General features: G+C 35.3%; 1 protein-coding gene across 1 annotated transcript; it reads left to right on the top strand.

Moving 5' to 3' along the window:
* The first annotated feature begins 898 nt into the window (after window positions 1-898).
* On the top strand, window positions 899-1,495 carry LOC149238215 (beta-galactosidase 9-like). Its single transcript, XM_089366937.1, has 2 exons — window positions 899-1,030; window positions 1,116-1,495. Exons 1-2 carry the CDS (start codon window positions 944-946, stop codon window positions 1,290-1,292), a joined length of 264 nt encoding a protein of 87 aa, XP_089223063.1. The 5' UTR covers window positions 899-943; the 3' UTR covers window positions 1,293-1,495.
* Window positions 1,496-24,236: the final 22,741 nt, after the last annotated feature.

Genomic DNA, 24,236 nt, shown 5'->3' on the forward strand with positions numbered 1-24,236 from the left:
AATACTCACTGCTTTAAAGTTCCATTACATCTTCAATACAGCTATGTTCTTGTTTAGGGGTTAACTTAATAAGCAAGTCATGTTTTATTGATCCTCTTAACTAGAGTTTTTGTATCTTTTCTTCCATATTTGTGGAAGGAGATTATTCCTCACTGAAATGTTTGGACGGTTGTGACCTTTCAGAGGTTTCCCTCTTTGGTTGCATGCCATACCAGGGATCGAGCTGAGAACAGACAATGAACCATTTAAGGTGATTTTAGCTTGTATTTGGCTCGGTAATATATGCTGTACAAATATGCTTATTTTATATTTAGATAATTTCATATGTATCAGCATCGAACTTTTCAGGGTTTCAGGGTATGCTTAGTAATATATGGAGAAAAAAAGCAACTTGTCAAGATTTTTAAATAGAGATGAAAAATTGGGAAAAAAAAGGTCTTGTTTCACTATTCTAAGTTTTGGAGTTTTTGTGAATCTGGTGAAATGATTTTCGGTTATATCTTGAGTTTGTGTTATTTAAAATGATTTTTTAATACATAAATGGATTCAGGGGCACTAGAATTGTGCATAGTTCACAGCTCAAACTTGTGTTTCTAAAAAATCCCTAATTGATTTCCAGTAATTTCACCATGAAATATAACCAAAAACACTCCAAAACATAGAACCCTAGACTACTACCCAAAAACAAAGAAAACAACCTGTCAAGATTTAGAAAAATTATTTTTTTTAAATGTTTAGTGTAAAACAAATTCTTATTTGATTTGTGGTGTGTAAAATTGGTTGTTTTTTTTAATAACAAAAGAGTACCATTGTTTCAAGCTTAGTTAAAAGAGAAAATAGTTGAACAAATTGTTAGTTCGATGTTTAAGCTTTTGTTTACCTTAACGTCTCTGCTACGTCTCTGCTAATTTTAAAGGCTTTTGTCTATTTTCCTTAGTATGAGATGGAAACCTTTACAACAAAGATAGTGAAGATGATGAAACAAGAAAAGCTTTTTGCATGGCAAGGTGGACCTATTATCTTGACACAGGTAAGTTCTTTTTGTTGTGATAGTTATTTACAACGTTTTGTGTATAGTAAAATGTGACTTTCTGATTTAATTTAGTTATGTGCAGATAGAAAATGAATACCAACAAGTAGAACAATATTATGGAGAGAAGGGCAAGTCATATGTGAACTGGGCAGTAAAAATGGCATTATCATTAAATACAAGTATTCCATGGGTGATGTACAAACAAACTGATGCTCCAGACCCAATTGTGAGTATACTGTGTGTAATAATAAAAATCTAACTTTCCACATAACCCTTCTATTTCCTTAGCAAGTTTCTATAATCTAATGCCATACTGATGTATGAATCAATTCTTATACTGATATATGAATCAATTCTTTTATAGATCAATACCTGTAACAATTTCTACCGTGACTATTTCCAACCTAATTCTCCAAAAAAGCCAAAGATGTAGACTGAGAACTGAGCTGGATGGTAATGATTTGTAACCACCATCATAACCATTATAAGTTTGAATAAGGAAATGCCCCACAATCACCGTACCATTCCATTTTGTAAGTTTGTATTTAAAAGGCAGTCAAGTTTGATTCATTAGTGTTAGTTTTAATTTTATCTACTCATGTAATGAGATTTTGTAGAATTTTGCAATGTAAACATGCTCTGTAAATACTCACTGCTTTAAAGTTCCATTACATCTTCAATACAACTATGTTCTTGTTTAGGGGTTAACTTAATAAGCTAAGTCATGTTTTATTGATCCTCTTAACTAGAGTTTTTGTAAAATTGGTTGTTTTTTTTAATAACAAAAGAGTACCATTGTTTCAAGCTTAGTTAAAAGATAAAATAGTTGAAAAAATTGTTAGTTCGATGTTTAAGCTTTTGTTTACCTTTAAACATCTCTGCTACGTCTCTGCTAATTTTAAAGGCTTTTGTCTATTTTCCTTAGTATGAGATGGAAACCTTTACAACAAAGATAGTGAAGATGATGAAACAGGAAAAGCTTTTTGCATGGCAAGGTGGACCTATTATCTTGACACAGGTAAGTCCTTTTTGTTGTGATAGTTATTTACAACGTTTTGTGTATAGTAAAATGTGACTTTCTGATTTAATTTAGTTATGTGCAGATAGAAAATGAATACCAACAAGTAGAACAATATTATGGAGAGAAGGGCAAGTCATATGTGAACTGGGCAGTAAAAATGGCATTATTATTAAATACAAGTATTCCATGGGTGATGTGCAAACAAACTGATGCTCCAGACCCAATTGTGAGTATACTGTGTGTAATAATAAAAATCTAACTTTCCACATAACCCTTCTATTTCCTTAGCAAGTTTCTATAATCTAATGCCATACTGATGTATGAATCAATTCTTATACTGATATATGAATCAATTCTTTTATAGATCAATACCTACAACGATTTCTACTGTGACTATTTCCAACCTAATTCTCCAAAAAAGCCAAAGATGTGGACTTAGAACTGGGTTGTATGGTAATGATTTGTAACCACCATCATAACCATTATAATGTGTAATCTTCTCCTTCACATACAATGATTGTAAGAGAATAAAACATAGATGCAACTATGGAGAGATCCATGATTTCAGGGAAGAGTTTCCTGCTTATATATTGACCCCGCACCAGGTTGAAAGGGCCTAAATCATTCTTTATTCATGATTATTTAAATCCTCTGTTTTTGGTATTAATAATTTTTTCCTCTATTTACTCGAATTTAAAAAATCAGCTACAACCTATTGCCAAGTAGAACTTGAGTATTTCTAAGTACAACGCCTTCTTGTTCATATTTCTTAAATACTGTTAATTCTCACCTCGGGCAATCTTTGACAACATAATGCCCTCTAGAAGCTTATAGAATCCAATTTTTAACATATTTTCACTCTTTTTATCACTAGGAGTGCTTAATTCAAACAATGGTGAGACCATTTGGATGTTAGAAACCTAATGCTAATTCTAACCTAATGAATATTAATATTGGTGATAGCATATCTTTAAAATGAACATATTGAGTTAATTTCCCTTATATAAAGGTCTTCCTTATTTATTCATAATCTTTGAATTTCAATTACATCATTGTTCTCATCCTTTGTCAAATGTTCATCAAGCAATGTCAGAAGACATTATTGGCATCCATCAAGGACCTTAGGATAAACCTTATAAACTGAAAGCATGCAGTCTGTAACTAACATGAAATCAAAGTGTCAAATAAATTAATTTGTGTATTTGCTAATTGTGGTAACCCTCGCTCTTCAAATATTAGATAGTTCAAGCTTTGATCTCATGAAATAAATGTAACCTTACAAATTGCAGGGCACTAGTCTATTTTTGTGCTAAAGTTTATTGTGCATCATGTGATTTGATTATGACAAGGTTTGTAATTTGATTTATTTCTGTTGTTTGTACTTTGAAGGCTATTGCATCTTGGGGAGTTCGCAACAACATTGACTTTCTTTCTTTGTCTTATACACGACATGCTGAAGACATTATACAAGTAAGAAATATGACATAAAATCTACATTCTTGCTCATGTTCTGAGCTTGTGATGTTACTTCTAGCAACTATGATGGATCTCACATAAAATTTTCTGTCAAGCTGTTCTTCTAGAAACAAGTTATAGCAACACCGTCCATGCTTTTCAACAGATTGTGCGCCAAGAGGGCATCCATGCCCTCTTTAGAGGAGTAACAGCTAATATTATGTTAAGAGTAGTAAGGGTTGGAGTTCTTGCACTATATGATCAGCTTCAGTGACTAGTTCTGAGTAAGTCGAACAAGTCAATATTGATATGTAGTGGATGCATGGACAGTGTTTGACAAAATGTCTGAACGGGATGTGGTGTCATGGAATACTATGATTGTTGGATATACTAAAAATGGGTATTGTCAGGAGGCATTAAGGCTTTATGGCTGGATGCAATGGACAGCTATAGAGGCGGATCATGTTACCATTTCCAGTGTACTTGGTGCGTGTGCTGGCCTAGAAGCTCCGCAGCAAGGAAACGAGGTGCATGACCATGTAATTAGAAATGGGTTTGACCTAGAGAACCCCATAGGGAATGCTCTTCTTACTATGTTATGAATGTCCTAGCTTCTACACATGTTTCATTCCCTACATTAGTGTTCCTTGGCCTTGATTTATAGTATATTGGAAAAGGTTATGAGATATTTTACAATCTTAAGCCCAATGCACGCCTTCTCATGTAACAATCACATTGTCCAAGATAATTCAGTTTGTCAGATAAATTTTGTATCTTTTGGGTGAATTATGTTAGGGCAGTTAGAACTTGCCATGCATAACTTCTCTTGAAATCTTCTACACGTAACCTTAAATAATTATGCTCGAAATACCATCTATATCAATGAAATATGATCACATGATGTGTCACCATTGGCATACCACCCAACAACACTGCATTATGCAAATTTCTAGCAATACTATACTCAATGTAACCCCTATTCGACATTTTTTGTAAAATTATGGCCGATATGAAGAAATGAATCAGGTAGAAATTCAATCTGTCTTATGAAATTGTCACTAACTATCCAGGTATGTTTTTTCTATGTATGCACCCTAGATTACACTGATGCTATGTATGCACCCTAGATTAGACATCAAATATTTTACTAATCCCCTCTGCTTTTGCATTTTTCCATTTTTCTCTATCAAACATATGCTTGTCACAAAAGGCAAGTAATTGCTTATGCTTGCAGTCACACTATTTTTTATGAGACGATTTGCAATTAGCATTACAATAATCAGTGCAAGAACAAAGTCCATTCGAGAAACAATGGAAACAATTTGCATCTCTCACAACAATTCGCTTGCCGGTGATCATCAGAATGAGCTTTGTGGCATTGTGGCAACGCCTTGAAACGCGAAGGTTCTTCGTAATATGAATAGATGATCTAGCCATTTGTTGATGATAAAAAATAAACATCGGTAAAGAAACAATATTGCTTAAAAATTTGACTTCTTTCTTCTATGCTGTTGTTTCTTATGTCATTTGCATAAAATTTTGACTTCTTTCTTCTATGTTGTTGTTTTTTATATCATTGCCTTACGGCGTTTCCTTTGCAACATGTGGTGCAAATGCTAATTTAGCCTCTTCGAGGGGGAAACCTCCTTTACAATACATAAATGAACAATTCTTGGATGATTCAAATGACAAAACCTCCTTTCTATATATAGGAGTCTAAGGAGTCACAATATAACCCAGCCGACCTAACAATAATAATATAAAGCCACAAAAATAACAATAGAGGGATTCTATGGGGCACAGTATGGGGATAATAGGGGATAATAGGGGCACAACAATATTCATAAGGGATGCAACTACAATAGTAATGGGGTAATTACTAGTATTATAGGGACCCAACATGCCCCTCTCCTTCAAAAAAAGTGTTGTCCTCAACACTTGAGTAGTTCTGGATGCTTCTGTATAAAATTCTCATCCTCCCATGTGGAATCTTCAGCGGATAAGTTCTTCCACTTGATAAGATACTCTGAAATTGATCGATTTCGTAGTTGTCGAGTTCTTGTTTCTGTGACTGCTTCCGGTTCCAATATAATTTTTCCTTCCTCGTCAAGTTCTGGCAATATTGTTTGAATTGGGAGCTTGTCGCCTATAACCTTCTTTAAATATGAAACATGGAAAACTGGGTGCAATCGAGAAGTTGCAGGAAGCTCCAATTTGTATGCCATAGTACCAATCTTTTGCAACACCTTGTACGGACCATAATACTTTGGTGATAATTTATTATCCTTCTTAGCTTACTTGAGGGACATTTGCTTATATGGTTGTAGCTGTAGGAATAACCAATCACTTACATCAAAACTTCTTTCGCTACGATGTTGATCTGCCTGTTGTTTCATTCTATTATGTGCCAACACGAGGTTATCCTTTAAGAGTTGGAGACTTGTTGTTGATGTTCGATGTGATGTTCCACTGCTTGAACCTTAGAATTTTCTCTTAAATATGATGTGATGGATGGTGGCTGATATCCATAAAGTGCCATAAATGGGGTCATTTTTGTTGATGTATGGAAGGAAGTGTTGTACCACCATTCAGCCAGAGGCAACCATTTGACCCATTGTGTCTGTTTATCAGATACAAAGCAACGAAGATATCCTTCCAAACATTTGTTTACTATCTCAGTTTGCCCATCAGATTGAGGATGATAAGATGAGCTATGAGCTAACTGAGTACCAAGACAAGAAAATAATTCTGTCCAAAAATTTCCAGTGAAAATGGGATCTCTGTCACTTACAATAATCTTTGGGTTTCCATGTAGCTTTTGAATTGTTTCCATAAATGCAATAGAAACCGTACTAGATTTAAATGGATGTGATAATGCACAAAAGTGTGCATACTTGGTAAGTCTGTCAACTACCACCATGATGACACTCTTTCCCTCCGACTTGGGTAAACCTGTGATAAAATCCATTGAAACCTCCTCCCAAAGTTGGCTTGAATGGATAAAGGTTGTAATAGACCCGGTGTCTTAATTGTTTCAACTTTATTTTGTTGGCAAACCAAACATTCCGCCACAAATTTTTGAATATCCGATTTAAGGCCATCCCAAAAAAATTCCTTCTTAACCTTGTGGTAAGTTTTTAAAAATCCTGAGTGCCCTCCTAAGGGAGAAGTGTGCAATTCCATAAGAATCTTTTGTTTTAGTTGGGAATTCTTACAGAGGTATAAGCGATCTTTGTACCATAAAGAATCATTTTGCCAGCTAAATGTATCAGACGTACTGGAATCTTGTTGTAACTTTCGAATAAGTGCCCATACTTCTTTGTCATTCTTCCATTCCTCCCTTGCTTCGTTTAACCAATCTGGTTGGATAATAGAAATGGCGCACAACAATGATTCCACATCCTCATCCTTTCTTGAGAGTGCATCTGCCACCACATTTTGCTTCCCTTTTTTGTAGATGATTTCAAGTCATAACCCAACATCTTTGTGACCCACTTTTGTTGCTCTTCAGAGGATAATCTTTGTTCTAAAAAGTATTTAAGGCTATCATGATCCGTTTTTACCTTGAAGTGTCTTCCTATTAGGTAGGGTCGCCATTTCTTAAGTGCATGGAGTATTGCCAACATTTCCTTCTCATAAATAGATTTTGTGTAAAAACTTTCCCTTGATTGGACGACTTTCAAAAGAAATGGGTCTTTCATCTTGCATTAAAACAACACCAATTCCATTTCTTGAAGCATCACATTCCACAATGAAAGTTTTTGTGAAGTCCGGTGTAGCTAAGACCGGTGCTTCGCACATTGCCTCTTTAAGATGTTCGAAGGCCTTTGTTGCTTCTGGAGTCCATGAAAATGCATCTTTCTCACATAATGTTGACAGAGCTGCTGTTATTCTCCCATAATTCTTAACAAACTTGCGATAATACCCTGTCAACCCGAGAAATCCTCGCAGATGCTTTATGGATGTGGGGATTTTCCATTCCTTAATGGCTTTAATTTTGCTAGGGTCTACCTTAACTCCTTCATGAGATACAATATGACCCAGATATTCCACCTCTTGTACTCCAAAGAAACATTTAGATCTTTTTGCATATAATTGTTTCTCCTCCAATAGTTGTAGCACCCTGTCAACATGTTCAACATGATCCTTCCAAGACTTGGTGTAGATTAGTATATCATCAAAAAATACTAACACAAATTTTCTAAGGAATGGTTTGAAAATGGAATTCATCAAACCTTGAAATGTTGAAGGTGCATTGGTAAGGCCAACAGGCATGACCAAAAATTCATAATGACCCTCATGAGTTCTAAATGTTGTTTTCGGAATGTCTTCAGTGTTCATTTTGATTTGATGATATCCTGAACGAAGATCCAACTTGGTGAAGTAAATTGATCCATGCAATTCATCCAGTAATTCATCAATGATGGGAATGGGAAACTTATCTTTAATAGTGAGCTTGTTGAGCTCCCTATAATCGGACACATGCACCATGATTCATCCTTCTTGTGCACTAATACTACTGGAGCAGAGAAAGAACTTTGACTCGGTTGAATTATACCAGCCTCTAGCATTTATGCAACCATACGTTCAATTTCACTCTTTTGGGCATAGGGATATATGTACGGCCTGATGTTTGGAGGAACACTTCCTGGAATCAAATGAATAGCATGATCATGATCATGAATAGGCGGGAGACCTTTGGGAGTCTCAAATACTTTGGAATGATTGTCCAAGACTTTTTGGAGATCTGGAGAAATAGATGATTGCAATGTGGAAACATCTAGCAAACATAATTGTGCAATTACACCCCTTTGTTCCTTTTTTAGAAGCTTTGTCATACCATTAGAGCTAATTATCTTTCCTGGTTTCCCCACAATACCCCTTAATTCAACTTCCTTTCCTTCCAAGGAAAATTTCATGAAAAGTTCTTGAAAATTGAAAGCTATTGTACCCAAGGATTGTAGCCATTGTACTCCTAGTACAACATCAACACCTCCCATTGGAATGGAAAGCATTGGGCTAGTCAATACATATTCTCCCATCGATAGATTGATATTATGGCACTTTCCAGAGCAATTTATTGTTCCTCCATTTGCAACCATCACTTGACACTCTGGTGCTGGGTATAAGAAGCAATTCAATTCTTTTGCTACCTTACAATGAATAAAATTGTGGGTACTTCCTGAATCAATCAACACTAGTACCTTTTTCTTCTTGATTTGTCCTTCTATCTTGATGGTTTGAGGAGTGGTAATTCCCGCCAATGCATTACAAGATATGGTCGGATTCATTTCTTCTTTATCTAGGCTTTGTTCCTGGAATATATCCTCTTCTTTTGACCTTTCTTGCTCCTTTTCTTCTTCCTTTTCACAATCTATGTAGAATAATTTCTTCTCAGCACACTTATGACCTTTAGTGTATTTGCTATCACAACTGTAACAAAGCCCTTTTTCTCTTTTTCTTCCAATTGTTGTGGTGTCAACCTTATAGGTTGTGGAAGATTAGGAGCAACCACACTTCCATCTTTATAGTTGTGAGTGGTATGCTTCCTGGTTGCCATAATTTTGCTTTCCATTTTTCTTGCTAACCTGAATGCCTTCTCTAATGAATCAGGTTCCCAAAGGCGAACATCATGTTGGATATTATCCTTTAAAGTCCCTATGAACACATCAATCCTATGCTCCTCTGGAATATCTTTTACCCTTATGTTCAATTTTTGGAACTCCTCAATGTGCTCCATTATTGAACCCTTTTGTTCGAGACTTATCAATTGACCAAAAAAAGTGTTGCTTTTTGTATCCTCATAATGTGCTATCAATTCTTCCGTAAAAATTGCCCAAGTGATAATTTGTTTACGAGAGCAAAGCCATTGATACCATACAAACTGATTTGGTTCCAAATATAAAGTTGCAATACGTACCTTTTGTGTGTTTTGCGCATTATTGAGATCGAAAAATTGCTCCATTTGTAATATCCATGTTGTGGGATCCTTGCCATCAAACTTCCTCATATCGATTTTTGGAATATGGTGGGTTTTCGATCCCACATTAGAGTCTAAGAAATCATGATTAACATTTCTTTTGTTCGCATCATGAGTTTCCTTTACTACCTTTTCACCATTGGTAAGTATTTCTTGTAGAAAATTTGTCAAATCTGTCTTCAAATCTGTCATGCCTGTCTTCAAATTTTTGTTCAAATCTATCTTCAAGTTGTCCATCTTAGCTTCCATGCCATTCATCTTAGCTTCCACACCATTTATCTTAGCTTCTTTTAGCTTTTGTGACAGTGACATTTGTTGCACTTGTTCTTGTAATTTTGATATATCATGTAGCATTTCTTCCTCTTCTTCATGAGTCATGCTAGAGCTTTCAGGTTCCTTACTAGGTGTTTGCATTTTCTTTCCTCGGGGCATCAGTTACCGATAATAATGCTCTACTATGCCCTTTGAATTCCTTCAAAATAAATTTTCAAACCAAGCTTAAGCAAAAATTTAAGAAAATCTACACACCTTTTTTCACTTTGTAGGAGCTCGATATTGCCTCTGATGTATCTCTGTACTTTCTGATCATCTAATTCTGAATTTGTGATATGCAGTAGCCCTCTGTGTCCTCTTTCCAATGCCACAAGTCTGACCCAAATTGGATTCTCCAAGGAAGAGTTATGTGAAATCTCCCACAGTGACTTGATTATAGACTAGTTCAGTAGAGTGAAATTGTACGACGTGCCATGAGTCACTGTTTCAACCTTTAGATCTGAAAAATGCATACAAGAAACTACAGTCCGTCCTATTTCTGTACCTTCTTACGAAATTTCAATCCGATCCCCAGAGAGAAATTTATGACGATTTTCCCCAGGTCACCTGTTTGGAATGTAATTCAAGAGTCTGCAAAAAGACCAACTTCCTCAGATCATATCTCCGCAAATATAGCGCAAAAAGCTCTGAAATTTGGACCGAGGTTCAACTCAATTTCTTCTCAAATGGGTTTTTCTTTCAACTTCTCAAACATCACATAAAAAAAGTTATAGCGAAAATTCCACGATGACCTGTTTGGAGCAGCGAAACCCTAGAATCCAAAGCTCTGATACCAAATGTTATGAAACCAGCTCAAGAAAAGATAGAAAAGATAGATCAACGCCTTAGAATTTAGCCTATTTTAAGGGGAAACCTCATTTACAATACATAAATGAACAATTCTTAGATGATTCAAATGACAAAACCTCCTTTCTATATATAGGAGTCTAAGGAGTCACAATATAACCCAGCCGACCTAACAATAATAATATAAAGCCACAAAAATAACAATAGAGGGATTCTATGGGGCACAGTATGGGGATAATAGGGGATAATAGGGGCACAAAAATATTAATAAGGGATGAAACTACAATAGTAATGGGGTAATTACTAGTATTATAGGGACCCAACAGAAAGTGTGTCAAAAACGTTTGGGCTAATGATGAAAAGTCGTTGTAGGATGTTGTGTCTAATGCGATGTACCATTCGGCAGCATCCCCAGTCAAAATCCATTGGAACAAGCAAATTTTAATCGAATCGTCTACTAAACAGTTGGATGAACACCATAGGTGATAGGTTTGCATATGTCAAAAGGTAATTTTGTGGGCATAGGTGGCCACCGGGGATCATGTCTAATGGGGTCATTGGTCAACTTAGCAAGATAGGAATGGATTATGAAATTAATTGAACGATTCATAGGCAGGAGAAATACCTGACCAGCCTTGAGGTCCCCCCAAATAAGGATTGTGATGTAGCGGTTGTTGACCTTGGTAAGGATTCGACCCAATATATAAAGCATGTGGGCTAGCATAAATAGTAAAATGAGGTTCCCCCCCAAGTTAAGTGCCCCCAAAGAGCAATGGACCCCTGAGAGAATGGTTTCTAATAGGGTTGTAGCCATGAGGAAAGGATGGACCAGCCTAAGCGATATCACTGAGATAAGGAGGCTGACTCGTACAAGGGACGATACTAGTAGCAATGTTTCCCCCTAGTAAACTAACCACTCCAGGAAAAGTGTTGGAAGGTGGTGCCCCTCCAAATAACGAATTGTACCAGGCTTGTGACATACTAGAAGCAACATTTCTCCCAGGATGACTAGGAAGAATTGATGAACTCCCCCCTCACACCCACACATTTCCAGAAGTAACCACACCTAACTGAGGAATAATAATTGTTGGTTGAGCAAAGCTATGTGAAAAGACTCCTGACCCTACTGGCTGACTAGGATGAATAACCATGATCAACATATAGGACGGAGTAAGCATGGAAACATTCAGGATATTTGTGGGAGATATATATGAAACTGGTGGAATGCCCCAAGAAGATGTGAGAGGCATAGATGGAGGAGTAGGCATGGCCCCACTAAGAGGCAACAACGCTGACATGACAACTGACACTGCCAATGAAGAAGGTAAAAATGTCTCATACTCTACCATAGGATAAACAGCTAAGAATGGTCAAAAGGTATAAGCAGATGTGGAACCATCAGCATCCAACTGCAACAACTCAGGTCCTAGTGGATCAGTCAAGGGTGGATTGGCATGAGCAGTGAAATTGTGTGCCAAAATTTCAATAGAAATCAGATCACTACTAGAAGGACCAGGTATAGATTCCAAAACTATGTGTTGGTAAGGGACTTTAGCACTGAATGGAACTCTCCGTGCAAGAGTGACAAGTCCACCTCATTCAGAAGGTAAAACGTGAAGATGACATGACTTACAACGACTATATTCAACTAGGGTGAAAAATTATAAATTAACAGAAATATGTTAATGCAAACACCCTAAGGCCAAAACTACTGACTCGAACCAAACAACACAAACTAGAAACGTCTTAAAAGATAGTCACACACAAACTAAAATACAAAGAAGCTAGTGGTGGAACATTTATACTAGCAAGCTGATTCCCAACCCTTTTAGCTGTGGACTTGGTCCAAGTGCGCTCACTAACCGTCAAGAACCCCTCTGAGAGGAATGAGAGCGTATGACTAATATCTTTCCCAAGTATAAAAAAGAAAACCCTGACCCGGCACCTGTGTATAACCCCTACAAGATATGCCACTATGGTTACCATCGACAATAATACGTCTTGAGGGGGACAATCACAAGCCAAATGGGAAGGACACTTAGCCCAAAGAGAGAAGACTGAAAACCCCTTTAGATTTTCCTCCCAAGCGGCCCCCAGGTGCTACAGCAAAAAGATAATAACATTGTTTGTATGCATGAAAATTATGCTATATTGCGACACCCGAAACTAAGCAAAATGGCTCATGTCACCTTGCCCAGCACAAGTGTGACCTCGTGCTTAACCCTCTTGTTATAAGGGACTCACCGAAAGCACTACTGCAAGTGAATTTATCTCCCTACCGCAAGCTGCTAAGTTTGTTTTGTAGTCTTGGAGAAATTAACTCACACACCTATCTCTAAGACCCTAGCCTAAGCTAGTGTTGGTGTACTACCAATAAAACAAAAATACGAGTCTATTTACTTTTATTATCGCATTAATTTTAAGTGGTTGTTGTTTACACAGTTGGGATGCGACGTGAAACTTAGATGGTGTGAATGACTCTTGTTAGTCACCTTGATGCAACTATATGCAAATTCTCATTTTCACTTCGATGAATGCGTAAGAGTTTTGTACAACACACTAATGACTATTATAATGCACTTCTCACTAAATTATTAAATGCAAAGACCCCAAATTTATAAATATGTTGACCCAAAAATAAAACCAAAGAGAGAAAATAACCAAAAAGAGGCCAAAGAAAAAGTTCCCAAGTTAGAACACCAAGCACTTCAAAAGCACCAAAGCTAGGAAAAATAACCAAAGAAGCAAACACACGTAAGTGATAAAAAAGAAAGACAAAAGTACAAAAGGAAGGCAATGTCAACAAGCTAGGGTTGTAGCACAATGGCTCAACAAAGGCCAATCTTCTATAAAGGTCAAAACCAAACCCTAGAGGTAGGAAGTACTAAACAAGATTAAATGAGGGTGATAAGAAGCAATGCAAACACACTCAAATAAACTTTTCTAGATGACAATTTCACAACCAATCACAACACCACCAATTTTGACAAAAATAACCAAGAGAAGAAAGAAATCACTTGAAAACAAATGACAAAACCACACAAAGGCCCAAAGGATCCAAGAGTAGGATATGAAACAGGTATAATCAGTCACTGAAAGCAACCAAATAGATCAGAAAATGAGATATAAAGATGAGAACACAAGCTTGAACCAAAGCACCCAAAATATCTTCAAGAAAACCTTGAAAGACAATAGCTATGGAAGATCTCAAACAAGCTGATAAAAAATGGATTAGATCAAACAGAAACCAACAGTTAATCAACAACAACAAATCATAGACCCAACAGGTCTCCAATAGGCCAGAAAAGGATATGAGAATCAAAGCTTAAAACAAGCCAAAAACTTGTCTCAAAAAAATTGAATCCAAGCCAATGAAATCATACGCCAAAAAGACAGATCTGGGTCAAAACCAATAGGCATATAGAAAGCCAATTCAGATCCAAAGCAAAGAAAACAATTTCAGAGGATAAATTTCAGTTTTCAAGGCTAGAAGTCTAGTCACACAGATCAGCCATGTAGCCAGAGACCAATCGCTCAGATGAAAGGGAAAGCCAACAACTAGAAAGTTTTAGTTGCACGGATGACCCACTGTGCGTGCAACCAGAGGAAAAAAATTTGCCTAACTAAATTCAATTGGCCATAAAATCTTCATACGGAGTCCATTTTTAGTGGTTTTTTTTTTCATTTTTGAACAAAATTCTGAGAGGAATCTAGATCTGTGGTCAATTCAATCAAATTTTCTATAGAAAATTCCAAAATTTGATTTTAATTCCCAAATATGTTATTCTCTCATATTAAAAAACAAAAACAAAATTCCAGATCTAAGATCATCTCAGATCTTAGGTAAGTAAAATCAATGGAGATCAAAATGAATTCAACAAACTACAAAGAACTCAATGGAAACAAGAGAAAACCAAAAAACATAAAGAAGAAGAGGACATCTAAAGACAAAGAGGGAAAAAATCTCTCATAAAAGCACCAATTCTGTTGCAATTAATTATGCAAGGAGCTATTGCTCCGCAATCCTCTGTCTGACAGGATTACTAGACAAAAAAAGAAGATGACTAGTGGACAGATAAATAGATCCCAACCCAATGCTCACACATGCAACATATAAACAGATCTAGATGTTATGAGAAAAAGTGTGCACCTGGCCTCCTCACATATCGATGAAGGGTTTTGAGCTCGATTCAAGATCCTAGTGCTCTACTTGAACGATCTAATTCGTCCACACTTGATCTCAATACCTGCACATAATCACAAACATGCAAAGATGACAAGCGCTCTTCCTCGGAAGATCATTAGCTCAAAATATTATAGAAATAATAAGTATTACTGCAAACATGTAGATACAGAGAAGGAACATGAATCCATATTAATCTAAAAAGAAAGCACAAGTATACCTTCGCTCAGGTATCCTCTTCAAAAACCAACAGAATCTCCCCACTACAATAGGCAAAATGTGGACTCTAGCAATATAACCCTCACAAGCTTTGTCTCTCTCAACAATAATCTAAATCTGAAGCATAAACTCAGTATACCCAAGACTCTAGCTCCCTATGTCTAGCCTAACTCTCTCAAGTGGTCCAGTATAAATAAGATGAAAAGAACTCCTAAGAGGATGAATGTGGAAGCTCAGGAATGTAGGAATTTACAGGGTAAGTTCCTCAGAAAGAACACCAAAAGGACACCGCTCACAACCAGATCACAGATCAATACACCAGTATTTTTGACGTGGTTAAAACCCTCAAAGAGGGAAACAGTCCATGGCCTAAGCCAACGTGGCCACTTCAGGCAATTTATTAATCAAAGAATGAAAATTTACATAAGCTTTCTCTCATAGACGGATTACCCTAACAATGACCCTCCATGCGCTTTAAATAGAACTCATGGACCAATCGGGTGTCAAGCCACGAATCAAGTGTCGGTAATACCGAGGAGAGAGTGAACTGTCGGATCACTACATATCGTGACCGTCGGATTGTAAGTTACAAAATGTACAATGGTAAAGAAACACACTTTACCTAACTCTATACTAGACCAAGTTGAACTTAACTATTTCCTATGTGTCGGAATATCCTAACATCCCCCTTTAAGAACAACTTGGGATAGGATTGAAGGATTTACAAATATGACACAATAGGAGAAGGAAGGAGGCACTAGAGCCTATTGAGGAAGACGAGAAATTATGGAAACTTCTTCATGATAAGCCCTGGCCAACTCGAATAAGTGATGAGTCGAATTGATCTCCTAGGAACCATGAAACTCTAGAAGGAGTCCTCAGTCGCAGGCACAAACCATAAGGGAAAAGAATGCAGTCGCTCCCATAAAGTGGTCCTACGAGTGACTGAAAGGTTCCAGTCACTCTCATTGAGTCATCATCCATGCAACTAGGTGTCATGATTGTAAAAGGTCAATCAACATAATGTTTCAGAGGCAGTAACTCTAGGGAGTAAAATGGGATGATAACATACATTTAAATGACACTTACATGTTTGGAGTATGACAATAATTGAAAACTAATGAGAAATAATCCCTTCGTCATATGAATCTAATCCTCTCACATGACCACTATTGCGCATGATCATCTCCACTAGCAATTTATCTAGATTCAACAATGACAACAACATATACCCAAAGATTTGCTTCAAAACAAGAATAAAATGAAAATTTTGACTAGCAAAGTTCGAATTCAATGGCTAAGGAGCCAAATCTAGGCAATATGATGACAAAATCTTACTTGGCTAAATTGAATTTACTAAATTTAATGACTTGAATGTTGATTAGACACTCCATGTGCCAAACCCATGCATTGATGACCAAATCTTGTTCTTCCTCAAGCACCAAGAAAATTTGCTTTACCCATTTTTGAGGCAATTTTGAATTGTCTCTTTTAATCAAATTCATAACACATTGATATGTTATTTCATGAAAGTTGTGCCCATGGAGACATCAATAAGTTACTATCAATTAGAATGTATGGTGAAAATTTTCGACAAATTACAAAAAAACAACTCAAGTGACAATTTTTCTTAGACTTCCATTACCATGTTTCACAACCTTCTTTTGTAAACTTGAAATTCCACTTATTGATGTTACTCAAAAAGTGTGTATTGATGATTATGATTTCCCTTGTATTGGTGAAACTAAAAAAACTTAATCCTATTCATATTTTTGAAAAAAAATGTTTTTAAATTGTGCACTTAAAAAACCTGATGAACAGTTCTCAATTTGTCCATTGTAGAAACACTTTTTAAAACCTTCTTTTGTATCGATGCTTTTAGAAATTTATCTTTTTAGCGATTTTCCTATTCCTTTGGTTCTATCAATGCACTAGAAAATTTTCCTATTGGATATTTTGCATAGTTCTAAAAATGTGTTTTGACAAGTTCTAAAATTTACTTCAATAAACTTTGAAACTTGGCTTTCATCCGGCCTTATTTTTGTTTTTAACACTTGAGAAAATGTTTATCAAAGAACTTGAAAAACCATGTTTTGGCACTTTGCAAAAAACTAGCTCTTCTCGTTGGCATACTTGTAATTTATTTTACTTTTCAAAAAAACTTTCAAAAAGTGCTCAATCCTTTTGGCACCTTTTTGAAAACTTGCTCTTTCTATTAATGCATTCAAAAAAAAATAGTTCCATTCATTAACTCTCAAAATGTTCTTTATACTTTCAACATTTTCAAGAATTTGTCTCTATTACTAAGGAAATCCGGACTTAGTTGATACTAAAGCATTTCAAAGTTTTTATCATTTTTTTTTGCGAGGGTGGTTCCTTTAAGGCTAAGACATTTGCTACCTAATATGAAATTTTCATAACAACAACAAACCAAAACATATTACAAAATTGTTCATGAAATCATAACAAAGTGGTATCCAAAAAATTTCTTGACAAATTTAGGGTGTGTTACATACTCAATAAGTTGCACTATCTTTTTTTTGCTATGTTATTTTGAGTTATCTTGCTTTTTGGTTGATTTTTAGAATTTACACTTATATTTGCCTATACAACTAATTTGAAACCTTTCTAAAACTTTATACTTACTATCTAATTTAATCATAACTCATTTTTTAATAATATAATTATATGTTTTTTTTTTCTTAACTAGAGGAATCGGCCACTAGGTCAGTCTTGTACACACGTGACATGGGTTTGATTCTGACCACTACCACTATAACTCTAAGTAAACTACACTGCCCCTAGTACACAATCCGCAAATAAATTTAGTGGATTTGAACCTTAAATCTTATGATACATAATACTTCATTATCATGACAATTGCCAATTAAAATTTCCCAAAAATTATTATATAATTATTTTTAATTTTAATAAATAATAAAAAAAATAAAATGTAATTTTATGCGTGCAGGAATGAAGAGTGGTATAGACCATTTAATTCAATGTAATACAAACACCTATAAGTACACATAGCACGGTTTGCACAGGCCCACATGATCTATGAATAGCAAAAGAATCTTCAAAGGCATAAAGTGTGAATATGTATTAACGTATACTTATATGGTTATATAGTTATTATATGTATATGTATATTTGCGTAGGTCAACCTGATGTGTAAAGCTAAAGGATCTCCATAGGCATGGAGTGTATATATACACGAGTATTTAAGTTTTTATAATAATTATAATGTTAATTATATAATTTTTTATATTTTATATTTATGAAAGTTTTTAAATTTTATGTACTTATATAATATATATATATATAAGTCAATGTGGTTTGTTGAGTGGATGGAAAAAGGATCGTTGTGGTGATTTTTTCCAAAATTAAAGTGTTCCAATGATATTTGTATTTGTTTTTTTAATGTGTATTTGTATATAAGTAGGTGAAGTTAGGTGTAAGTTTAAGATTGTTTTTTAATGTGTATTTGTATATAAGTAGTTGAAGTTAGGTATAAGTTTAAGATTGTATTTTTAATGTGTATTTGTATATAAGTAGTTGAAGTTAGGTGTAAGTTTAAGATGACTTTTGTGTCATAAATTATCTTATTTATGACTTTTTGTAATAAAGAAATATAATTTAAATATGGTAAATTAGTTATAATAATAATATATCATTTCAAATTAAAGAATGAAGTATCATTTTAATTATAGTAATTGGAAAATTATGAAAAAAAATAGTTTCTAGAGTTTATTATGAGATAAGCAAAATAAAAAATAAAAATAAAAAGATTGTTATCTGGATTTAATGGACTAAGCAATATTTCCAAAAAAAATCTATTTGATATAAACAAAATAAAAAATAATAGTTTTTACTCTCCCTCATTCCAAGGGTGGTACCTAAGGTAAATTGATTGGTTGTAGTTTTGGCAACTTAGCTTGGTAGGGACATCAAGTGAGGTTTAATAATATCCACATAGGAAACCAACCTAGTGACCTCACCTTATGACTTTCTCCTTGTGATTCACAACACTCAACTACTCAAGCTCACCCACCAAGCTAACTAATCCTCTAGATCTTATGGCTAAACTAGATTCACCAAATGATTGAACAACTCATGGTCCTTTATGATGCTACATTAGTTGACAAGTCTATGCTTCGAGAATTCTACATGATTGCACAAGATAATGTACCTAGACATCTAATGATTTGTAAATTGTCATAAATATTCCAGTAGAACAATTCAACATGAAATATCTTATAATGTTCTAAAATCTTAGATTATGCAAACTAATGTTCCTTAGATCTCATATTAAGTAATTACTAGATTTGCTTGAATTTAAGAAATAACTTAAATACAAAAATGGAAGAAAAAGAACATGTACACCTCATCCACACAAAAGAAGACAATATTTATTTTGGGAAATTTAATATGGGAGAAAACCAAACTAGAGGGCGAGTCCTATGCTTTTCTCTCTTTGCTTCAGTTATACAAACACATACAAAGGAATGGAACTCACTATGGAGTTACCTTTTGACACTATGGCTTGAATTGTCGTTATAGAATCCTCCTCCTCCTCTATTAGCATCTCAAAATACCACTCCTAATGTTTTTCTCAACAATAAGAACAAGATATAATGCTAAATAAATGGAACAATTCTCCTTCTAGTGGCTTAGTAGTTAGCATAGCCTAATAGCCATCTAGGGTTAGGGTTATCATTTCCCCACCCCTCGATTACTAATAAGGTTGTAGACATTTTATAATCTTCTTGAAAGCCCACATGTGATTATCCCCACATGTGCTAGTATAGGGTTAACATGACATCCATTGATATCATGGCGGTCAAAATGACAAGTCAAATTTCCAGAGGCATACCTTTCACATATGAGCTCTAGTTAGGGTGATTTTTGTACAATTGGAAAAGTATTAGTGTGTGGATAAAGAAATAAATGTTGAAGGTTTGTGCATAAATTTTGTACATTGTAACACCAACCAATTTCATTTGATGCCTCAAAGTGACTCTGGAAGGTTATGGACCCCTACTTTACACACTAGAACCTACCAATAAAAATGCGCCCTACATGCTAAATTCTCCAATTTTCCACCCAAAAGGTACCAAGATAGAAGAAATTGTATGATGATCCAATATTAATCATACCTTCCCATTTAGTGATACTTTTTGGCCCCTAAAATATTCATTGAGTGAGATGAGGAAATTTATCCTCTACCTTTTGCCTGGAATATCATTTTTACTTTAATTGAAAGTTGTCCTTTCAATCCAATCTTCCAAATTTCATGATGGCCCTATCTTGTAATTCTAGAATTCTTCTACAAAATAATGTTTTCTAGAAACTCTACCTGAACATATGGTGCTAACTTCTCTATGGTAGCTAAGACTTATCCATAGAAATCCCATAAAGTTTCAAATTATCCACATTCACTACTAAGTAAATGTGTACATATTTGGGTATACTAAGTATATATGCATTATCTCCCATCTTCTTGAATACCTCAAAAGGGCCTTACCATAGAGCCTTAATCTTCTTATTAGAATGTTGTAGTATTTCTTTGTTCATTCATAACCAAAATATATCTTCCACTTTGAATGGTTTCTCTATTTTATGATGGTCATGTTGATCCTTGTATCTTTTTTGTGACTTCTTCAATGTCTCTTGTATTTGCAAATGGATTTTCCTAATCTTTTCAACAATCTTCTCTATTTTCAACACTTCTCTTGTGATGTCTTGCGTCAATCCTACTTGTTGTCCATATACAACATCCAAGTGTAAAGGAAACAAATACCCAAAACAAGTATCAAAATGGGACTTGCTAGTAGAAGTGTGGATTGCTATATTATAAGAGTGTCGAATGTGGATTAGATTTTCATCCCATCTCTAGATGCTTTTGATTATAACCCCTCAAAAACTACACCAAAGTCTTGTTGGCTACTTCTTTTTTCCCAACTATTTGTGTATGGAATGTTGTATATCACTTCAAATTAGTGTCCATATTCTCCCAAAATATGCTCCAAAAGGAACCAAGAAATCTGGTATCCCTATTCGAGATTATGCTTCTCTGTATCCCAAAGTGCACCAAACCTTGTTTATAGAACATGTTCGTTGCTTCTTTTCCTTTGATGGTATTTTTATAGGATATAAGTATACACATCTTCTTGAACCTATCAACTACCACAAATAAATAGCCATGCCGCTTCTAAGTTGTTGATAAATCACCCACAAAATCTATGGAGATACTTTCCCAAGGTGAAGTGGGTATATGTAAGGGATGATATAGACCTTGCTTCTTATTACAAGGCTCGTTGGTACAACAGATTATGCATCCTCTAATATATCATGCTACATCTTTTTGTAACATGGATCGATATACATACCTTTTCAAGTTAGCAACTCTCTACCCAACACCATAATGTCCTATAGCCCTAGAGGTCTGCACCTCTCTAATAAGCTACAATCCTTTACCATTTAGAACATAGAGTTTTTCTAGCTTGTAGAATAACCCACTTTGGAGATGATAGTCAACTTTTTTTTTCACCTTCTCTAATATGAATTTGGACTTATGGCTACTAAAACATCAACCTTGAAATCTTCATCTTTTGTGTATGCTTCTTTTGATGCATAATGGGTGTTTCCACACAGAGGGAAGACCCTAATTTAGAGTGAAACAACCAGCAAAACCCCTCAGACACCATCCCTTTCGACATCACCTGTGAGTAGGTGAATTCTCACCCAAGGCATCTATGAGGGAGTGCAAGAACTTGGACAATTCTATAGTGATGAATGAGACATTAAGCCTATGTTATCATTATTGTTCTCAACATTCATAAAAATAAATTTGAAGTATACCCTCATTCCATGTAGCGAATCGATTATTAACAGAGTTATAACAGATAAATCATACCATGCACGACATAATGCACAAAAGAAATAATAAACCCAAAACATACATTTGCATTAATACCGAAAAGTCTTCATTGCATTCCAACTATCACAACTCACTAGCCTAATAGATCAACATTACAGTGCAATATCATATCTCGGATTGACACACTCACTTGGTTCTCCTCTCTCTTCTCTCTCTCTCTGAATTTATCTATTCATAAATTTACATTTAGGTACAAAGTCGACAAATAACCTAATATATTATTACCATGGGAAAAAACCCATAACCTAAGCTTGACGACTATCCCTATTTTCTGCCTTCCACGTGTTGACCGTTAGCAGACTTTCATGTGTGGTGCTCCTCTGCGTAGATCCCTAAAATATTTCCTCAATATGATACTCCAACAGGCCCCCAACACTCACTTGTGGCTTTTTCTAAGCCACTCAATCCTTCTACTATTGCATCTTGCTTCTTTCATCGCAACAAGTCTATCTCCTAATTTCTGTGTTGGCTCAAAATTTTGGGTGCTACTCTTATCACTCCGGCTCTTCTTCCTTCTAACACTCTCCCTCAAGGCTGCAAATACATGTTATTTGCTTATACGCCTAAATTTTCCATAAAAATCTCCATGCCACCTCTTAACACTTGTAGGTCGAACTCCTTCTGAATGTTGTAATCAACATAACTTCAGTTGCCTTCACATTGCTTGTTGATAGTGATACTCCACTGTTGGTCAAGTGCAACAACCCCGTGAACTTTAATAATTATTGTAGCACGTAATTTCCTTGGTTATATGTATACTTTTGAAAAAAATTCTTGCATTGTATCATTCGGACCTGATATCATTATTGGTTTTTCCATAGACTGTGCAAGGTCTACAAATAACCCTGATGGCTTATGTCTAGCCTTCTCCTTTGATGCTCCTTTCCTGGTAGCTATCCTTTGATCTGTCCACTACATTCTATCTCTTAAACTCTTATGCTTGACCATTATAGCTTTCTTACATTGTTCTCTACTCTCCATCTATCTTAGACAGTATGATCTTACTCAACTACCTTTGTAAATTTTATAAGTCATCGCCATGCTACATCATGATTAAAAATCTATCAAACCTGATTCCGTCTGTAGTCGCATTTAATTCTCCAAATTTGTATTGTCTTAGTGTGAATACTTGGGCCAACAAATGTCCTATCCACAACTTTTTCTATCAAATCTTCTACTTTTAATAGATCCTTGTCATAATATTTCACTCTTAATGTGATGTTTCTTTCTACTTCATCTATTTTCCACTCCATGTTTTTACTCATGCTTAACAATTGTATATCATCTTAGCGCATGCCTGTGATGCGCTCCTACATCCGTACTCGTGCATTATTTCCTACATGAGCTATGTGAGAAAAATATAAAAGCTTCTCTAACTACTTAGATCCTATTTTTGTCACACATCTGATTTTATAAGGACCCAACCAATGCATTTGGAATCTCTTTAGATGCTTATAAAATTTACCTTCATAGAGATAAACCAGATCTCCTTGGTGAAACTTCTTTTGCTTGATGCACCTGTCATGCCATGATTTCTCCTACACTTTTTGGGCATTCTGATGAAACCCTACTAATGCATGGTCTTCCTCTAATTGTAAAAGTTCTTAAAATCTCTATTTTATTGCGCTTGAATCAGTTAAATTTTCGAAGGCAACAATACGTAGACTAGTCACTATGAATTCCATAAGCATTAATGCTTCTTGTCCATATACTAATCTGAAAAGTGTCTGTCTCGTCAGTTTCTTACATGTATGCCCATAGAACTATTGGAACCCATAGATCCCAATCATCTTTGTTTACATTATAGACTTTTGTTAGTGTGTTTTCTAGGATTTTTCTAAAAGCCTCAACAACATCGTTAGCCTACAGATGATAGGGACTGCTCTTTTGTTGATAGGTTTTAAATTCCTCTATCAAGGAAACTATTTTCGTGTTAAAAAACTAAGTACCTTTATCACTGATCAATATTTGGGTGCATCCAAATATCATAACCACATTTTCAAATAGAAACCACACAATTTTTTGTGTGTTGTGGTCTCAGGCAAGTTCTACTTCATCTCATTAGGTAAGATAACCCATTGTAGTGATTATGTATCTTGAACCTGATATTTTTGTAGGCAAGTTGATAGGTCCAATGAAATCTATTGCACATTTTTCAAATGTTTGTAATGTTACTTGTAGTAACAATGGAATCTCATCCCTCCTAGATGGTTTTCCAACCCTTTAACAGACATCGCAGTTCTGATAGAACCCCTTCACATCCTTGTTGAGGGTGGGCCACTA

Source organism: Pinus tabuliformis, chromosome 8 (assembly GCF_031772625.1).
Source record: "Pinus tabuliformis cultivar Carrire ecotype Pingquan chromosome 8, CPIR1, whole genome shotgun sequence".
NCBI classification, from domain to species: domain Eukaryota; kingdom Viridiplantae; phylum Streptophyta; class Pinopsida; order Pinales; family Pinaceae; genus Pinus; species Pinus tabuliformis.